This window comes from Rhinolophus sinicus, chromosome 9, assembly GCF_057876585.1.
Source record: "Rhinolophus sinicus isolate RSI-liver-muscle chromosome 9, RSI-T2T, whole genome shotgun sequence".
Taxonomy (NCBI): domain Eukaryota; kingdom Metazoa; phylum Chordata; class Mammalia; order Chiroptera; family Rhinolophidae; genus Rhinolophus; species Rhinolophus sinicus.
Window position 1 is genome coordinate 36,632,474 of NC_142509.1, and position 20,193 is coordinate 36,652,666.

The window sequence follows — 20,193 nt, forward strand, 5'->3', positions numbered from 1 at the left end:
CGCCTCTGACGTCATTCGACAGCGCCGGAAGTCGGAGCGCGCCACATCCGGGATGCTCTTCTGATTGCTGCTAGCCCTGCGCTGAGGAACCCGGGCAGCCATGGTGTCAGACGGTGAGGGCCGCGCCGGGTGGGACCCGTACCCCGGGGCTGGACCAACTAGGCCCGGCCAGGCCCGGCCATATGGAGTATATGTTTTGGGTTGGATGTAACCTGTTTGGTCTTTAGAGGAGTAACGAATGTATTCATTCATTCGTTCAGTAAATATTTTTGGGTCACCTCCTTTGTGCCAGGCGTTATTGGTTGTGTGTGCTGGGGAGTACAGCAGAGGACCCGACAGGCCCCCGTGGAGGTTGCAGTCTAGTGCGTGAGACAGACAATAGGCAAATAAGTAAAAATTTCGAAGGGGAACAAAGAGCTATGAAAACAATATGGTGGAATGATGTGGTAGATTCAGAGTTGATTGAGGAGGAGCTGCTTTCGATAGTTGTCCAGGGGAGACCAGTGGTATTGAAACTGAGCCATGTGACTGCAAAGACCCCTGGCAAGTTGAGCCACTACTTTACAAGGAGAAGACAGAAAAGGGGAACCTGGGGAAGGAGGGAGGTGGAGAGACTTTCATTCATACATTATCCCACCAGTTATAGAGCCTGATGTCTTAAAGGAAGAAAAAAGAGGCCAGGATGGCCGAGCAAGGTGAGCTAGAGGGATAAGATCAGCGGGTAGCCAGGTGCAGAGCCCTTGTGGGCCATGATAAAGAGCTTGAGCTTTACTTGTCAGTGGAATACGAAGCCTTTTTAGGGTTTTTAACAGGGAAGTGTTATGATCTAACATAAAATTGTAAAGATTTGGCTGCTCTATGGAAAATGGACTGTGGGAAACAGGAATAGAAATAGCTCTATTTGGAGGCTGTAATTGTCCACGCTTTCTTTATCTGTTTTAATCCACACCACAACCCTGTGAGGGAGGCAGACCTGGCAAGGCCCCGTCTACCAATGAGGAGGCAGAGAACCAAAGAAGGACATTCACGGGGCATTGCATGTGCATGGACACACACCTCTCGTTCTTTCATCAGGCTTCTGGTTTTTTTCCCTTTTTTTTAAAATTAAAGTTTATTGGGGTGACAGTTGTTAGTAAAGTTACGTAGATTTCAGGTGTACAATTCTGTATTACATCATCTATAAATCCCATTGTGTGTTCACCACCCAGAGTCAGTTCTCCTTCCATCACCGTATATTTGATCCCCTTTACCCTCATCTCCCACCCCCACCCGCCTCCCCCCTTACCCTCTGGTAACCACTAAACTATTGTCTGTGTCTATGAGTTTTTGTTTCTCATTTGTTTGTCTTGTTCTTTTGTTGTTTTTGGTTTATATACCACATATCAGTGAAATCATCAGGCTTCTTAATAGTAGCAAGGAATGGATGGCCGAGAATTGTGGGGTGGGGCCTGATGGGGAATAAGACCAAAGGCTTAAGGACTTATGGGTAGGGGAGTGAGGGCCTGTGGGAGACACAGTCTTTAAGTGCTGCTTCTGTGCGAGGCCCTTTGTTGGGGGATTTGCATGTGTTCTTTCATCCCAGGGTTAGGATCCTGGGTTTTTCATAACAGTATGTGCTTCTGGGTTTGTATGTGTGTTACCTCAATAAGAGTGTAGGCTCCTTGAAGGCGTGGACACAGTATGTGCAACACCTAACACCGATACTTAGTGTGTTGAGTGAATTAACGTGTTAAGTTAGCCTGTTTAGTTATAGCTGTGTTTGGAGAGCAGCCTAATTCCTTTCACAGTAAAATAGTCTTTACGTAGGAATTGGTTTTCCCTCTTTGGTTTTCTTTAAAAATTGATTCCTAATCATAGCTGGCCTTGCTGCTAGGTCATTTGATGGATTCGGGGCCAAATCGATTCCTGTATTCCCTTTAGCCTCCCACCTCTCTGCTGGAAATTCTACTACTAGTGGTTCTTACTACTGGTTACTCAGTGTCTTCTATTGTTGACCAGGCAAATATCTTTGGGTCCATTTAATAGATATTTATTCAGCATCCTCTTATGGCTAGGCTATATTCTAGGAATAGGGGATAAGCAGTGACAAAATAGACAAAAAAATCCCTCTTCACAGAGCTTACCTTCTAGTGATGAAAGATGCAGTGGTACAAAAAGCAGGCAAGAGCTTGCTAAGGACCCCCAGAGCTTTAAATCTTTAAAATAACTTTGCCTTTTGTTAATCTTGTGCTTGTAGGATTAGAAACATGTAAAGGCTTGTAGTGGTGCTTGCTCTGGATTTAATTTACTGATTGGGAATGTCAGCTTTGATCCACGAGGCTAATACTTTTTATTTTTCTTAATATTTTCAGAAGATGAGTTGAATCTTCTCGTTATCATCGTTGATACCAACCCAATTTGGTGGGGAAAGCAAGCGTTAAAGCAATCTCAGGTAAGCTTGCTGGAGGAGGCTTTTGGATGATTCTGGTAAAACAGTATGTGTTTATATTGATTTTTTAAAAACAGCTTTAGTAAGGTATAATTTGCATACCATCATAATGTGCAATTAGTTGTGTAACCATCACCACAATTCTGTTTTGGAACATTTTTATCTCCCCAAAAAGTTCCCTCATGCCTATTTATAGTCAGTCGCTGCTTGCACCACCTGTTGCAGGCAACCACTTCTGTCTCTGTATTGCCTTTTGTGGGCATTTCAGAATGATTCCTTGCAATATATGGTCTCTAAAAAGAAACTTTCTATTTTGAAATATTTTATTTTGAAATAATTACAGACTCACAGGAAATGATACAAAATGGTACAGAGAGATCCTATGTGACCTACTCCAGCTTCCCCCAATGGCAGCATCTTACATAACTAGTACAGTAGTGAAACCAGGAAATTGACATCAGTACACTCTTCAGACCGTATTCAGATCGCAACAGTTTTACATCCACTAGTTTGTGGCTGTGTAGTTCTGTGCAGCCTTATCGCATGTACAAGTTTGTGTAACCACCACCAGTCAAGATCCAGACCTGTTCCATCACACACAGGAGCTCCTTTGTGTTTCCTTTATAATTGCTGTTTTTATAGTCCCCGGTCTCTAGTTCACTTACGTCTTCTGTGAAAAGTTTTACATTTAAATCTATAATCCACTTTGAGTTAATTTTTTTAATAAGCTGTGAGGTTTAGGTTGAGGCTTGTTTTTCTTGCCGATGGATGTCTAATTTCTATAGCACCATTTGGGAAGATTACCCTTTCTCCACTGAATTGCTTTTGCAGCTTCGTCAAAAATCAGTTGGACACACACGTGTGCGTTTATTTCTGGGGACGCTGTCTGTACCATTGATCTGTGTGTCTTTCCCTCAACCGGGACCACTCAGTGCTGGTTACTGTAGCTGCGTAATCAGTTTTGAACTTCGGTAGGCTGATTCCTCCCACTTTATTCGTCTTTTTCAAAGTTGTTTTTAACTATCCTAGTTCCTTCAGCTTTCTGCATACATTTTAGAATGAGCTGGTCCGTGTCTGCAAACAGATTTTGCTGGGATTTTGATAAGAATTGTATTCAACCTGTATATCACTTTGAGGGGAATTGACAGCTTTACTGTGCTAAGTCTTCCATCCACAAGTAAAGCACCTCTCCGTTTATTTAGATCTTTGATTTCTTTCATCAGTGATTTATAGTTTCCATCAGATAAGTCCTCTACATGTTATGTAGATTTATGCCTAAATATTCTTTCTTTTAGTAATTGTAAATGGGTATTGTGTTTTTAATTTGGTTTCCACATATTTAATACTAGTATATAGAAATGTGATTGATTTTTGCGTGTCGATCCTGTATCCTGAGACCTTGCTGAACTCACTTATTAGTCCTAGCAGTATTTTTGTAGCTTCCTTGGGATTTTCTATATAGACTAGACATTCATGTTATCTGCACATAGGCACAATTTTATTTTTTTCTTTCCAATGCATATACCTTTTATTTCCTTCTCTTGCTTTATTGTACTGGTTACATCTGTGAGTACTGTGTTCAATAAGAATGGTGACAGTGGACATCCTCACCTTGTTCCTGATATTGGGGGAAAAGCATTCAGTCTTTCACCATTACCATGTTTCCCTGAAAATAAGACCTAGCTGGACAGTCAGCTCTAATACATCTTTTGGAGCAAAAATTAATATAAGACCCAGTCTTATTTTACTATAAGACCGGGTCTTACATAATATAATATAATATAATATAATATAATATAATATAATATAATATAATATAATATAATATAATACTGGGTCTTATGTAACATAGACCGGGTATAATGTAATATAATATAATTTAATATAATATAATATAAGTAATATAATGTAATATAATACTGGGTCTTATATTAATTTTTGCTCCAAAAGGCACATTAGAGCTGATGGTCCAGCTAGGTCTTATTTTTGGGGAAACATGGTAAGTATGATGTTAACTGTAGATTTTTTTGTAGATGCTCTTTATTCGTTGAGGAAGTTCTCTTCCTGGGTTGCTTAGAGATTTTTGTCATGAATGGATGTTAAATTTTGTCAAATGCTCTTTCTGCATCAAATAGTGATTTCTCTTCTTTAGCCTGTCAATATGATGGATAACATTGATTGATTTTCAGATCTTGAACCAGCCTTGCATTTCCACAATAAATCCTACTTGGGTTCAATTTGCTAATACATTGTTCAGGATTTTTGTATTTTTGTATCTATGTTCATGAGAAATATTGGTCTGTTTCCTTTCCTTTTTCTTTTTTGTACTGTCTTTGACTGATTGTGGCATAAGAGTGATAGTGGCTTCATAAAATTAATTGGGAAGTATTCGCTTCTGTTTTTGTGGAAGAGATTATATAGAATGGGTGTCAGTTCTTATTTAAATGCTTGGTACAATTCACCATTGAAATAGTCTGGGCCTGGATATTGTTTTTGCTTTCTGGGGAGGTTTTAAGCTACAAATTAAATTTTTAAAATCGTTATTAAAGTATTTGAATGATTTTTTTTTCATATTGGATGAATTTTGGTAATATGTAGTCTTTTGATTTTGGCTTTTTTCACCGAGTGTAATATTTTTGAAGTGCATCCATGTTGTAACCTGTATTGGGGGTTCCTTTTTGTTACTGCAGTATTTTATTGTACGGATATATGTCGTACGTCTTGCTTTATTTAGCCATGGACATTTGGATTGTTTCCACTTTTTGACTATCATGAATAATAATGACAATTCATAAATAAGTCTGTGTGGACATGTGTTTGCATTTCTCTTGAGAAGATAGATGCCTATGAGTTGAATTGCTGGGTCACATAGTAAGTTTAGATTTAACTTTTCAAGATGCGACAAAACTTTCTGAAAGTGGGTATACCATTTTCCATTCCCATCAGTGGTATATGAGAGTTCCAGTTTCTTCACATCCTTGTCAACACTTGCCTGTCTTTTTTATTATACTCTTCTAGTGAGTAGATAGTAATATATTGTTGTGGTTTTAATTTGCAAGTTTCCTTAACGACTAACAATGTTGAGTCTTCTTTTTTCATATGCTTATTAGCCATCATTACTTTGGTGAAATGTGTATTCAAATGTTACGTCCAATCTTTAAACTGGGCTGTTTATTTTCTTATTATTGAGTTGTGAGAATTATTTATATTCTGGACACAAGTCCTTTATCAAATTAATGATTTACAAATATTTTCTCTAGGACTATGACTTTGTGGCTTGTCTTTTCATTTTCTTAATGGTGTATTTTTTTAAAACAGTTTTATTGAGATATAATTGACATACAATGAACTGTACATATTTAAAGTATTCAATTTGATATGTTTTCACATATGTATATACATTCATGAAATTATCGCTACAGTCAGAATAATGAACATATAGATCCACCCCCAAAAGTTTCTTTATGTTCCTTTGTCATTTATCCCACGCACCTCTCTCACTGCCTATCCCCATCCTCAGGCAACCACTGATCTGCTTTTTGTCACTAGATTAGGTTGCGTTTTCTAGATATTTATATAAATAGAATCAAACAGAATGTAGTGGGGTTTTGGTCTGGTTTCTTTACTCAGCATAATTATTTTGAGATTTGTCCATATTGTTACGTGAATCAGGAGTTCAATTCCTTATTTCTGAATAGCATTCCATTGTATGGCTAGACTAGTACATCACTGCATATTACCTTATTACTCTCCAGAAAGTGTTCTTACTTTGAACTCTCATTAGTGGTATATGAGAATTCCTTTTTTTTTTTTTTTTTTTTTTTGGTACACAAGATGCTCTCTTTCCATGTTTTTATCTTTTACCAATATGATATACCAAAAAATGTTGTCTCAATTTACTTTTAGTATATTCGATGGCCCATTGTATCTCTCCCCTAGGGCATTGCCCATTTTTCTCTTTAGATGTTCTTCTTTTTTTTCTTTTCTTTTTTTTTTTTTTTTTATGGTATGTGGACACTCTTTATATTAATAGGAAAACCCATTTCCTGTCGTATGTTGCAATTACTTTTTTCTAGTTTGTAGTTTGTCTTTCACTTTTGTTTATAGTCATTTTTTTTTGCCACATAGAAATTTTAATAGGTTTGTTTTACTCTTTTTTTTAATAAAGTGAGATTTATCAGCATTTTATTTTCTGTCTGACATATTCTTTTCTTTAAGAGAAACTTGCCTTATTCCAGGATTATAGAAATACCCACCTGTGTTTTTTAGTAATATTAGTACTTGTGAGAGTGAAACCTTCATGCAAGAAGGGATGTAACACACCACAGGGGCTCGGCATACTTAGTGAATGGATGAGCTGAAAGCTTTTACAAATTACCAGTTTAATCCCTGTGTATTAATTGTGTACTCCATGTGTAGCAATAGTTGGCTTGTAATTTTATTACAGAAGATATAACATGTTTGCTATTCATAAGTGGCATGCAGAAAGTATTTGTGGAATATTGTACTGATGTCGACATGATCTCATATAAGTAAAATTAGAAAACTATGTAGTTTTCAAGTGTTTTGGCTTATGGCTTTGGAGGAAGGAGCTCCTGAGCAATTTTATACCAGTGAACAATTGTCTAAAATTTAAATGAAATCTTAATCATTTCAAGACCTGATGTAGTTATTTGGATGGCTAATTTACCTTTCTAATGTCTTCTGTTTTTCAATAGTTTACTTTATCAAAATGCATAGATGCAGTGATGGTGCTGGGAAATTCTCACTTATTCATGAATCGTTCCAACAAACTTGCTGTGATAGCAAGTCACATTCAAGAAAGGTATGACCATTATGATCACTCTACCTAGTTGATGCTGAACATTTCTGAGATTTTTATGTCAGCTAGCATGTACTATTCCTACCCCGTGTTGCAGAAACATTTTTTTCTGTACCAGTGAACAATACTCAGTGTCGAGAATTAGTACATGTAAACCTTGGTAGGTGTGAATGTTGAAAACCTCCTTAGCTGGTATCTAGTAGAGTTGCATCATGGGCACATTTAAATTGTTATATAGTTTCAACTGTGTATTCTGGTCAAAGCAGACAGTTACTACATTGGGTGGGCAGCTCCCATCACTGCTGTACCCATGGGTCTTCCCCAGGGGGCAGGTGAGATGGGAGGTGTGATTCTGCTCTCCCTTAGGCCCTCTTGGCTCCTGTGTACCTCTCATGGTGTGACTATTTCACTGCTCTGTGTGTGATTTTAGTATTTAGAAATAAGGAGTTTTCTTATAGTATTGTCTCCTCAACCCAAGCCAAATATTCTATCTGGTGTCCAGCTGAAGAAACTGTAACCTTTTCTAACGCTGGTGTGAAAACCAGCTGAGTTAGCTGGAAGGTGACTGGATCTGCAGCTGAAGAGCATATATGGCCATGTGTACCGTAAAGATTTTCCTGAATCCTTTTGGCCATATTTATGTGTCACGTTATACACTGACTCTAGAATCTAATCCATAGGTAAGATATAGCTTTGTCTTAACTAAATGTCCATCACAATAGAAATGACTCTCATGTAGCAACATATTTCATATGAAGTTCGTGGATAGTTCTCAGAGTTTCTTGGTTCTTAGAGCCACTTCCCTTTGATGTGTCGAGAGAGCCCTTGGGCCACCAAGAAAGTGTTCCTATTTCTGTCATCGCCATATGTTTTTCACAGAATTGAATGGAAAAGATGGTGCTGATTTGATTAAGATAGTGATAAAAGCTCTAACAAAGCTTTTTTTTTTTTTTTTTTTAGAAAAATCACAAATGTGTTTTAGATGATTACTGTAAATTCATGAAACACCAGGGGAATCTTTTCAGAGACCAGATTTCTATTACTGGGGAAGAAAATTTACCTCAAGTAATCAACTAGTAGCAAGTTAGAATTTGGTATGAATCTCTTCCAGTTGTCATCTGAGAAAGTAGAGTGACAACCCCCTTGGAGCATTTTAAGAGCCTATAACCCAATATCCTCTCTAGTTCCTCTCAGTTTTTCAGAAAACACTAGAATCATTAAAACGTTCAGTGGTGGTTGACTCATGTTTGCCAATTTGCCTATTTTACACATTTTTCAACAATGAAATTTATTGGGCTGGCCTGGTGCCTCAGGTGGTTGGAGTGTCGTGCTCTTAACGCCGAGGTCACTGGTTTGATTCCCACATGGGCCAGTGAGCTGTGCCCTCTACTGCTAAGATTGTGAACAACGACTCTCCCTGGAGTTGGGCTGCTGAGAGCAGCCGGAGGTTGCCATGGGCTGCTGTTTGCCGCCATGGGCTGCTGTGTGCCGCCCATGAGTGGCCGGTGGCTGGCAAGAGCTGCCGTGAGCTGCTGTGAGCAGCCGACCGACCACCGGCGATGGACTGCCTCATCCGGGGATAGCGCAAGGCTCATAATACCAGCGTGGGCCAGGGAGCTGCGTCCTACACAACTAGACAGAGATAACGGCTTGAATCGGAGTGGGGGTGGAGGGAGATAGAAAAAAGGGGGGGAAACAAAATGAAATTTATTATTGAATCTTATGAGTCCAGAATTGGTGTGGGTTTTATTTTCTCTGCTGAATTTCATTTTGATGTTTAGTGAGGACACTGAGTCCTGGTGTAACTAGTTTTTTTCTTCTTTCCCCACTATTTCAGTCGATTCTTATATCCTGGAAAGAATGGCAGACTTGGAGACCTCTTTGGGGACCCTGGAAACCCTCCTTCTGAATTTAATCCCTCCGGAAGTAAAGACGGAAAATATGAGTTGTTAACGGCAGCAAATGAAGTCATTGTTGAAGAGATTAAAGACCTCATGACCAAGAGTAACAGCTTTTTTTCTCCCATTATTGTTATTTTGTTATTTTACAAATGGAGTTGAATGTGGAGGTCCTGAAGCTTTAAGTCCAAAGACCTGAGGTTCTTGCTACTATCTACTTGCTTCTCTTCTTTTTAAAAATTGTTTCCGTCAAAGTCTATGCATGATTTGCCTGGTAGCGACAGCATTTGACACTATTCACCAGCCTCTGATTTTTAAAACACACTCTTTGGCTGCAAAGGATATCCTGTTGACCTGGTTTTCCTCTTTTTGGACCATTCTTTTTTCTGTTTCTGACTTTTCCTTCTTGTCCCTTAAAATACATTTTTATTTTGCATGTTATTTTTTTCCCTCTGTGTGTCCTCGTCCGCTCTTGTCTTTAATTATCATTTGTGTATGAATACTTCCTAATCTTTGTGTGTAATTCAGCCTTTTTTCCAAGCTGCAGATGCCTCCACTGGAGGGTCCCTCAGTGTCATTATCATGTCCAGACTAGTTTCATTACCTTGTCCCCTCAGTTATACCAGCAGCTCCACTCCTTATTTCTGTCACCTGCGTTCACCCACTTTTCCAAATTCAGAGCTTTCCGTTTTGACCCCTTTCTTCTCCTCACATCCAACATCTAATCAGCTATGAAATCCTGTTTGTTTAGTTTCAGCAGTTCCTCCAAAGTCTGACCCCCTATTGTCTGTCATCTACCTCACCCTTGGCACTACTGACATTTTGGGCTGGATGATTCTGTGTTGTGGGGACTGTCCTGTGCATTGCAGCATCCCTGGCCTCGCCCCACTAGATGCCGTGACATTTCCTAGTTGTGACAACCAAATATGTCTTTAGACATTGCCAAATGTCTCCTATAGGGCACAGTTGCTCAGGTTAAGAGCCAGTGCTTGAGATCGTTGCCACAGCTTCTGAATGATGCCTGTTCCCCATTCAGTCTGTCCACTCAGCCTCTAAAGTGGTTCTGCTAAAAATTAGAACTGCTGTTCTCTGGTTCAAGGCCTTTACTGGTTCCCTGTTGCCTGCAGTGGAGTTTTTTTAACTGTAGCCTGTGTCAGAATCACCTGGAGGAGAATGGCAGCTGTACAGAGACAGAAAGTACCATAGTGGTTTCCCGGGGCTGTTGTGGGGAGCAGGGAAAGACTGGGAATGGGCTCACGTGGTCTTTGGCGTGAGGGAAATGTTCTAAAATTGGATCGGGGTTATGGTTACAGTTCTGTAAATTTACTTAAAATCACTGAGTCGTGGACTTGAAAGGAATGAATTGTATGATCTGTAAATGACACCCCTATAGCGCTGTTAAAAATCACCTGGAGGGCTTGTTAAAACAAAATGCTGGGCCCCAGTGATTGATTCACTGGGTCTAGGGTGGTCCCAAGAATGTGTATTTCTATTAAGTTCCCAGGTGATGCTCCTACAGCTGGTTCCAGAATCACATTTTGAGAACCTCTGGCCTCCAGGGTAGAGATCCAGCTTCTCAGTATAGGGTTCAACCTTTCCTGGTGGTGGTGGTGGTGGTGGTGGTGGCGGCGGCGTGAGTAGGAGTCAGTGCTTCTGGACCAGCTGCAGGCCCTATTCTGCAGGGTGTCTGTCTGGACTCCCCATCCTCAAGCTGCAGGTTTACAGTTTTGCTTTTCTTTAGAGTGACTTTTTCACCCAGGGCTCCAAACAAGTTGCAGACTTAGTCTGCTTGCCACAGCCAGAGGAGTTTCTCCAGTCCTTGCACTGGCTGGGCGGCTCCAAGCGGAACCAGCGGGAGGAGGAGGAGGGAAAAGGAGGGCAGGGAGGCGCAGGCCCTGGCCGGGGCCAGCTTCCCATCTGCCGACAGTTACACGAGACCTTTTTTACTACTTCGATCATGGATAAACCTGAGCTGTTCCGAACTATGCCAAGATTTATTTATTTTTTTCAAGAAAGGAGAAAACTATTAAAATCGTAATACTCAATGTATACCGGTAACAAAAGATGAATACAAGTCACGTTGGCCAGGACATTTTTTTATTATTTGGTTTTTATTGTAAAATACATGTAACATAAAATTGACCATTTTAACCATTTTTAAGTGTACAGCACAATGGCATTAAGTATATTCACATTATTGTACCAACAGCACCACTGTCCATCTCCAGAACGTTTCCATCATCCCAAACTGAAGCTTTGTGCCTATTAAACAAATCCCCATCCCCTCCCCCCCAGCCCCTGACCACCAGGATATTTTAAATTGAGAAAATGTTTAAAAATTGCTTATTGAAGAATTATGCTATTTTAAAACCCAGTTTGACAATGTCTGGTTCCCTTCATGAAGAATGCTTTGGTTTGAAAATGGTTTTTTGTCCAAGAAAATATCTAAAAATAATTTTTTTAAATTATTTTTTATAGGTGACATAAAGGGTCAACATACAGAAACTCTGCTGGCAGGATCCCTGGCCAAAGCTCTTTGCTGTATCCTTGGTGTTTCAGTCATTCAGGTGTCTTCTGGGATAAACATCACGTGGTATTTTTTTAGAACCTTGTGCCCGTATTAACGGAAGACATGAGCATTCTGAAGTGCTGGCTTTGAAATATTTGTAAGACAAGCTGAAATGGGAATGATGGGAAAACTCTGGTTTCTCCAGTATGTCCTTCTGCTCACAATTCTTCAGGATGTTTCCTTGTTTCTTATTTAGACAGACTGGGGAGTTGGTTTTTGTCTTCCATCTCCCTGGAGTTGGGAGCCGTGTTTGATGATAAAAGCCATTTATTTACTGACTCTGATGCTTACTAAACGAGTGGCTTTGTCTACAAGCCAGCGGGTTATTTTGCACTTAGTGTAGCGTGCACAGCACCTTTCTAAGCTTTTTAATGTTCCTGTGTTTGTGGTCTCCTCCCGGTCGTAGGTAATCTGATTGTTTTGGACGGTATTGACTGATACCTCTGTTCTAGACTTCGATGGTGCCTGGTCATCTGTGTGGGACGCTCAAGTTCATTATCTCACTTGATTGACTTACTGTTGCTTGTGGTCCCAGTATTCAAATCTAGGATGTGAGATGATCTTGGTAATTTTAGTTTTCTGGGACAAAGATATGTTGGTCAGGTTACAAAGCCCAGTTTATTACAATTACCTGTTAGAAACCCCCAGTCTTTTATTTTGTGTTTATCATGGTAAATGGAGCATTTCTTTTTTTTTGGCTAGTGGATACTGGGTTTATTTATCTAAAATTTGAGGTTATTTTACTGTTCACTACGAATATTTATGAAAGTAAATAATATTTTTAAATTCCTTAATGCCAAGAAAATAAGACATTCATAGAATGAACAAGGAGGTTAAAGGTAGGAGCCCGCGTTTTTCTATGAGATGAATCCTGATTTTACTGCTGTAACTTGGTGGACTGTTTAACATTGGTTAGAAAACCGTGTATTATGCTAAATAAGATACAGTTAAATTATAATCTGTTTTGATCTCTTTGTAGATAATCAGGAAATGAAGTCAAGGATTTTGGTAAGATTGAAAAAAAATCAATACTATGTAATATGCCAACTGTCGTCAATTAGAAAACATAATGGGAAATAAGACCCATTTATAATAGAAGCAATAAATATTAAATATCCAGAATTAGTTAACAAGCAATGTGTAAAACTGATTATGTTGAAAAATGAAAATTCTGAGAGACTTAAAGAATTGAATAAATGGAGAGCCGTATTTTATTCTCAGATGTCAATTTTTCCAAAATTAAACTGTAAATTCAGTGCAAACTCAGAACATTGAGACCCTTTTTTTCTAGCAGAGTGGGGGGATTTAAGAAATTCAACAGTTTATCTGGAAAAATAAGTTAATGAGAGTAGCCAGGAGCTTTCTGAAAGAGAATAAAGTAGGAACTGACTCCTTAGGCATTAAAACACATTCTGAAGTACGGTAAGAGTGTGATTTTGGCCTGGTAGGTGGCAAACAGAAAATGGAAGCCTGGGGTCCAGAAATAAAACCAGGCACATGGGGAAGTTTGGCTTGTGATAAGGAAGCACTTCAAATTAGTGGGAAGAAAGTGGATTATTCAACAAAACGTGTTGGGCCAATTGGTCAGTCATCGGGGGGAAAATAAAGCTAGATACCTATCTCACTGCTTACACCTAGATACATTTGACCAAAGATCAAATATTTCAGTGTAAAAATTCAAATTATAAAAGAACTAGAAGAAAACATCTGTTTATAATATTGGGTTGGTGAGTACCTTGATGTGAAACTTCGAAACCATGATGTGAAGCTTTAAAAGAAAACGTAAGGTCTCAAATAAATAAATAACCCTCCCCCCAAAAAACAAGGACAGAACAAAACTATTAGGAAAAAGTATTTTCAGCCTAGCTATCTGGCAGAGGATTAATATAGTATTTCTAAAGTAAAAAAGAGCTCTTATAAATTAATTTTTAAAAGTCAGGGTTATGCTAAAGAAACAGGTAGAAACGAGCAATCTGCAAGAGAAGCAATGCAAATGATTGGTTAACATTGGGAAATACATTCATTTCCATTGTTTGCCTCTTGCTCAGCACAAACAAAAACCTGGCATCCCAGGGTTGATGGCAAACGTTCAGGGTTGGTAATTCTCTTGCATCTGTGATGGGAGGATAAAGTGGTACAGCTTTTCTGAGGATACATTGGTACAGCTGGGTAATCTGTATCAGGATGAAATGTGCGTACACTTTGGGAAGCTCACTGATTATTTTAGGAGCTAATCAGAGAGTTAAGGGTATGATTGTGTTCATCAGAGTATTGTCCAAAACTGAGGATTGGAAGTTGCTGAAATGTCCTCTCATAGATGATGTCCTCTGGATAATTGGGTAAATAGTGGAAATCTATGAAATCAGCACAAAGGGCAACAAAAATCCAAATTCATTGACATAAGATTTTTCCTCCCAGGTATCGTGGACTGAAAAAGCAGGTTGCAGAGCACTAAATAGGCTCATCCTGTGTGTGTGTGTGTTGGGTGTGAGTGTACATATATACACGCCCACATAGGTGTTCTCTAGAAATTATTAACAAAGATTATCTCTCGAGTGCTGGGCTTTGGGGGACATTTTTCCAGTCATCTTTACACTTTTAGGTATTTATTGATGATAACTAGCAGACAAGTTAGAAAAATAGTGTCGGTTGCAGTTTGCAGTCTGTCGTGAGGTCGTTTGAGTGAGTCCTAGGCTGTTTCTGCAGGGTGTTCACCTTGGATGTGATTCTTAGGTGATCAAGGCCGCAGAAGACAGTGCACTGCAGTACATGAATTTCATGAATGTCATCTTCGCAGCACAGAAACAGGTGAGTGGAGAGCTTTCCTTTTAAAGAATATTTGTTTCATAATGAAGGAATGAATCTCATTTTTTTTTTAATGACCTACTTAGAGAAGTATTCTGACTAAATAGCCTTATGAATGGATCAGGAATCTGGAATCCGTATTTTGTCCTAGTCATTTCTCCAAGTCCTGAACCCCTAGAGAATCTCATGAGTCCCCAGAAAGGTGTGCACTCATGCACAGTTTCGGATATAATGTCATGATATTTACGTGACCCCATTTAGTCCATCCTTGGAACCCAGGCTAAGAATCTCTGGTTTTTCAGAAGTGTTCAGATGAATTATCACTAAAGATTTTCTTCTTTGATATGGCAAAAAAAGAAAACTTTCTTAAAACTTCAGTGTTATCCTAAATGCTATAGCTCTGTATAATATTCTCCACTTGAAGTGGCAGCATGATGTAGTGAAAAGACCATGGACCTTGGGGACAGGCAGACGGGGCCGGGGGAGGGTGACAGCACTGCCTCCCCTTGGCTCTGTGACCCAGCCCGGCCAAGGCCTGGGTGCTTCAGCTGCAAAATGCTAATCAAACATCTACCTTGCAGAGTTACTTTGTATGTTAAATATGTCATTGAAAGAATAGAGTCCGGCATATAGTAGGTTCTCAGTATAAGGTAGTTATTTTTGTTGTTATTCCTATAATACTTTTGGAATGTTCATTTCAGAATATTTTGATCGATGCCTGTGTTTTAGACTCTGATTCAGGACTCCTCCAGCAGGTATGTTTTAAATAAATGCTTGGTGTTGGTGGTTACAAAAACATGGTGTGTTCTGTTACCTATTGCTAAATGCTTTTCACCAGTCTTCCCACATATCTAGGGATTATCCTGAGTGATGGTGCAGATTAGAGAACTCACACCTCTGGTCCCTGCACATGTTTAAATATTTTACATGATGACTTGATTGACTTTGTAAGAGAGCTTCACGCATTAAAGCAAATTCAAGCAACACAGAACAGTATTTTTTAAAAGGGTTAAAAAAAATGCCTTCAAGTCCTATTATCCAAAAATTACCTTTGTTAATATTGGGTGAACAGACTGATAGCTCTCTGTATATAGATACAGACGGCAGAAGAAATCACTAGGCAGGGAATTTTATAAAAATGGGTCATACTCCAGACCTGTGCCGTCCTACATGGTAGCCATATGGTTTTTGAGCTCTTGTAATGAGTCCGGTCTGAATTAAGATAGGCTGTAAGTGTAAAATACACGCTGAATTTCAAAGACTTGGTGTGAGAAACAGAATGTAAAATATTTGATTAATGATTTTTGTATCAATTACATGTTAAAATGATAATACTTTGGATCTATTAAGTTAATGAAAATGGTATTAAAATTTTTTCTTTTTCCTTTTTTATGTGGCTAGAAAACGTAAAATTACATGTGTTGCTTGTGTTATATTTCTGTTGGACAGTGATATTAGATGTTACATTTTAATCAAAAGTATGAAACTGAATTTTACTTTAACCAAAAAGGAAAAAAAGAAAGGAAGTAAGACTGAAGAAATTACTGAATTTTTGATAAATGTTTTTTTGACCACAAGAAATATTATTTCCTAAAAGATCATTTGAAAGTACAAAACTGCAGAAAACCTTAAGTTTACGTTACTCATGGAGGTGAAGTGTGGGGAAGGGAGATAAAATCAGAAAGTACACCAGCTTCAAAGGTTCTGGTGTTTGCTGGGAATGTGCAATAATACAGCCACTTTGAAAAACAGTCTGCAACTTCCTCAGAAAGTTGAATAGAGTTACCATGTGACCCAGCAATTCCATTCTTCAATATGTATCCAAGAGAAATGAAAACATGTTTACACAAAAAATTGTATATAAATATTCATGGTTGCACTATTCATAATAGCCTCAAAGTGAAAACAACCCAAATATCCACCAAAAGATGAATGGATAAACAAATTGGTCCGTTTATACAGTAGAATATGATTTGGTCATAAAAAGAAATGAAGCAGACACTCACTACATCAGGAATGAACCTTGAAAACATGATGCTGAGTGAGAGAAGCCAGATACAAAAGGCTACATTGTATGACTCCATATATGAAATGTCCAGAATATGCAAATCCAGAGACAGAAAGCAGATTAGTGGTTGCCTGGGGCTGAGGGAAGGAGGGATGGAGAGTGACTGATTAATGAGTACACATTTCCTTCTGGGGTGATGAGAATGTTCTGGAACTAGATACTGGTGAGAGTTGCACAACTCTGAATATACTAAAAAGCACGGAATTGTATACTTTGTTTTTCCCCATCTTCTTCCTCCTTCCCCCTTCCCCACAACGATTCAAGCCGTTGTCTCAGTCTAGTTGTGTAGGACACAGCTCCCTGGCCCATGCTGGTATTATCAGCCTTGCACTCCCCCAGCTGAGGCAGTTGGTCACTGTTCAGCTGCTCATAGCTGCTCCTGGCAGCACACAGTAGCCCACAGCAGCACACGGCTTAGCCCACAGCTTAGCCCACAGCAGCACACGGCTTAGCCCGTGGCAGGCCACGCTGACCTCTGGCTGCTCACAGCAGCCCAAATCCAGGTCAAGCCATTGTTCACAATCTTAGCTGTAGAGGGCGCAGCTCACTGGCCCATGTGGGAATCGAACCAGCGACCTTGGAGTTAGGAGCACAGCGCTCCAACCACCTGAGCCACCTGGCTGGCCCCACTTTTTTATTTTAAAGGGTGAATTTTATGGCATGTGAAATATCTCTCGAAGCTGTTATTAAAAAATATAATGAAAATGAATAAACATGGCAAGAATAAAAACTTATGAGTAGCACACAAACAGGAGAAAGGGCATATACTGGCCTACACTGCAGTCTCCCTACAGGTGAAAGGGTAAAACTGCATGGGCCGATGGGAAAAGTAAGATATTTGAACATCTTGAAAGGTAGCTGGAAGTTTCTGGTCCTCACTCACTCTGGGAAAACATTCACTTTTAATTTGCTGTGTCATATCTTCTCTCCTTTGGAGACCTGAAGAATTGCCGGTGCTCTGGAAAAGCTAAGTGCTAGTTTGGCAAAGAGCCCTCTGTGTGTCTTGCAGGCTTGTGACATCACAGGGGGACTGTACTTGAAGGTGCCTCAGATACCCTCCCTTCTGCAGTATTTGCTGGTAAGGAAATGTCAGCAGTGAGCCTAATACCTTGAGTCAAGTGAGACCCATTTCCTGGGGGATGAATGGGAGCATGATGCTAGTAAATGGAAGAGAAGAATAAGTGGGTGACCTGGGGGTCTCAAAGCTGACAAGGGTGGACTTCAGATAGTCTGAACCCTGTAAGCTGTATGTAGAGTTTTGTACGACTTCACAGAGCAATGACGGTATATGGAGGTAGGTGGTCAGTAATTGTTGAATGATTAAAAAAGCATTTCTCCATAGACTTAAGGAAATCTTAATTTAGTATTCTCCTTAGTGTTTACTGGCTAATATCTGATATCTATGTCCTGATTTCTGGTTATTTTTTCCCATTTTTAAAGTAAAATTTCTTTTTCCTTTTTTTTTTTTTTGCAGTGGGTTTTTCTTCCTGATCAAGATCAGAGATCTCAGTTAATCCTCCCACCCCCAATTCATGTCGACTACCGAGCTGCTTGCTTCTGTCACCGCAATCTTATTGAAATTGGCTATGTCTGTTCTGTGTGCTTGTCAAGTAAGTTCATGGACTGAGTTTTGTTTTTGATCAGTGTTGGAGTGGGGCAGAAAATATCTCAATCGTGCGGTTTTAAACCCTCCTTTTTTTTTCTTTACTCTTCAGTATTCTGCAATTTCAGCCCTATCTGCACTACTTGCGAGTAAGTACCTGTGATGGTGTGTGGCTGGGTCCTGCTGCAGAGATTGAGAGCATTAAAGAGTGTTTTCCTCCCTGTGTCATTTCAGGACCGCCTTTAAGATTTCTCTCCCTCCTGTGCTGAAGGCCAAGAAAAAGAAACTGAAAGTGTCTGCATGATAATACATACAATTTTGTGCTCATCTTTTAGAACTCTTTATAGAAATTGTATGGTGACGTCTTTATTGGGAAGGCTCTGAAAAAAATACAGATATGGATCAGATAATTTTTAATGAAGTTTCTTCCAAAATATATTTCTTAAAAAAAATCACATCATCCTGTACTTCTGGGGAACTGATTTACATGAGAGAATCGTTCTATGCAATATACATACCCTATGATGTTTTCTGACTAACTTTTGTCCAGAAAGGGGGAAGATAGTACACATTTGTGATACTTTTTTTTTTTAACTTTTTTTTTAGTGGGAGGATCTTTTGTCAAAGTCAGTCTGTCCTGACTGATTCTAGGCTTTAGAACCTATTACCCAAGTCTGGGTTCTTACTGTGAAATGTAGGCCATGTGAAATTTGAACACAGAAAAGTGACTATTTGTGGAGTAATGGTGTCACTCAAGATGGAACATCTCACTTGAATCGACCGTTAACTTAGACAATAGTCATGTAAATTCCTTCTTGTATGAATTGAGATTAGGTTCAGATACTAGCAGTTATTTATGCTTTTGTGTGACGTCAGTACATATTTGGACAAAGATATCCAAATAATAATAGCTTGTCACTGAATCACACCAAAACCTGATTTTAAATGAGTAAGGAGAGTAAGTGCAATAGTCTGGCGTAACTTTTTCTTCAAAAACAGTTGTGTGAAGAGCTCATTTATAAAAGTCAATATCTGGGTTCTGGGGGGGACTTCTTGGGGGCAATGGATTCTTTATAATTAAGTGTTGTCCACAGATAGAATTCTTCCCTTTTTAACAGAGGAAAAGGGAAAAAAAAGCATTACTATTGGAGCACTGTTCTCTGGAAGCTTTGGACTTAACACTGAAAACTTCTGTAAGTTCAAAAGAAAAGTAATTTGTGATTTCAACAATAAAAATCTTATATTTCTATGTAGCCTTGAAGTTTTTCAAAGTCCTTTTAAATTCCAGCGTAGTGTAGGAAGAGTTTCCAGGAATGGTGGCTGGTTTGTTTTGTTTTTAAAAGCATATTGACAACGTGTGTATACAAGCTTGTGTGGAAATAAGATTTAAATTTTCTCTTTATACCAGCTCAAAAGCTTAGTCTCATTTAAGTAACTTGGTGTTTGGTTAGATTATTTCGGGTAGATTTTGTATTCTGGAATTATAATTTTGTTAACAAATATACAAAGGTTTTGGTGATCACTTTGCCAGTACTTGTTAATCCTTGAGTTTGAGAATCTGTCTTTTTAAAATAATATTTAATATTTCATAGCCTAATTAAGTATAGTGACAATCACTATTTTAAGTCTAGGAAATAAAGTATATGTCTAAAAGACAAATAATTTCAAGCAAGCTGGTAAGGTTTTTGTTATTTTTCATTTGAAATGTTTTATCTACTGTCTTAGTTCTAAGTTTTATTTTTAACTTGTTTATGGTTTATTTTATATAAATTTTTATAATAAAATAATTTAAATTTTCATATTTGTTTGCATTATTTTCGTTTTTTATTTTTGAAAATTCCTTTGACTAATACACTAGAATACCCTAGTTCATTTCACTGCTGTCTAAATAGCTTCATACAACTAAAAGCAGGAAAAGAAAGCTTACTTTTAATAAGTACTTCTTTTTCTGATTACAACAGAAAATGATTACATGCTTTCTGAAGAAAATAATTACAAAA

At 38.6% G+C, this 20,193-nt stretch overlaps 1 protein-coding gene across 2 annotated transcripts; it reads left to right on the top strand.

Annotated features, from left to right (window-relative positions):
- Positions 1 to 19: 19 nt before the first annotated feature.
- Positions 20 to 19,446, top strand: GTF2H3 (general transcription factor IIH subunit 3). Of its 2 annotated transcripts, none has more exons than XM_019748777.3 (13): positions 20 to 113; positions 2,352 to 2,431; positions 7,147 to 7,253; positions 9,088 to 9,254; positions 11,627 to 11,689; positions 12,527 to 12,556; positions 12,697 to 12,725; positions 14,451 to 14,525; positions 15,224 to 15,277; positions 17,600 to 17,668; positions 18,065 to 18,200; positions 18,306 to 18,342; positions 18,428 to 19,446. In XM_019748777.3, exons 1-13 carry the CDS (start codon positions 101 to 103, stop codon positions 18,495 to 18,497), a joined length of 930 nt encoding a protein of 309 aa, XP_019604336.1. In that variant the 5' UTR covers positions 20 to 100; the 3' UTR covers positions 18,498 to 19,446. The 2 variants fall into 2 exon arrangements, with proteins under 2 accessions (XP_019604336.1, XP_019604337.1); XM_019748778.3 differs by lacking the exon at positions 20 to 113 and adding an exon at positions 544 to 695 and having other exon boundaries at positions 18,428 to 18,634.
- The last annotated feature ends 747 nt before the right edge of the window (positions 19,447 to 20,193 follow it).

Coding starts and splice junctions, on each gene's coding strand:
- GTF2H3 (XM_019748777.3), top strand. Junction 12,726..14,450: donor AAATGAAGTCAAGGATTTTG/GTAAGATTGAAA, acceptor TGTGATTCTTAG/GTGATCAAGGCCGCAGAAGA. Junction 18,201..18,305: donor CTGTTCTGTGTGCTTGTCAA/GTAAGTTCATGG, acceptor TTTACTCTTCAG/TATTCTGCAATTTCAGCCCT.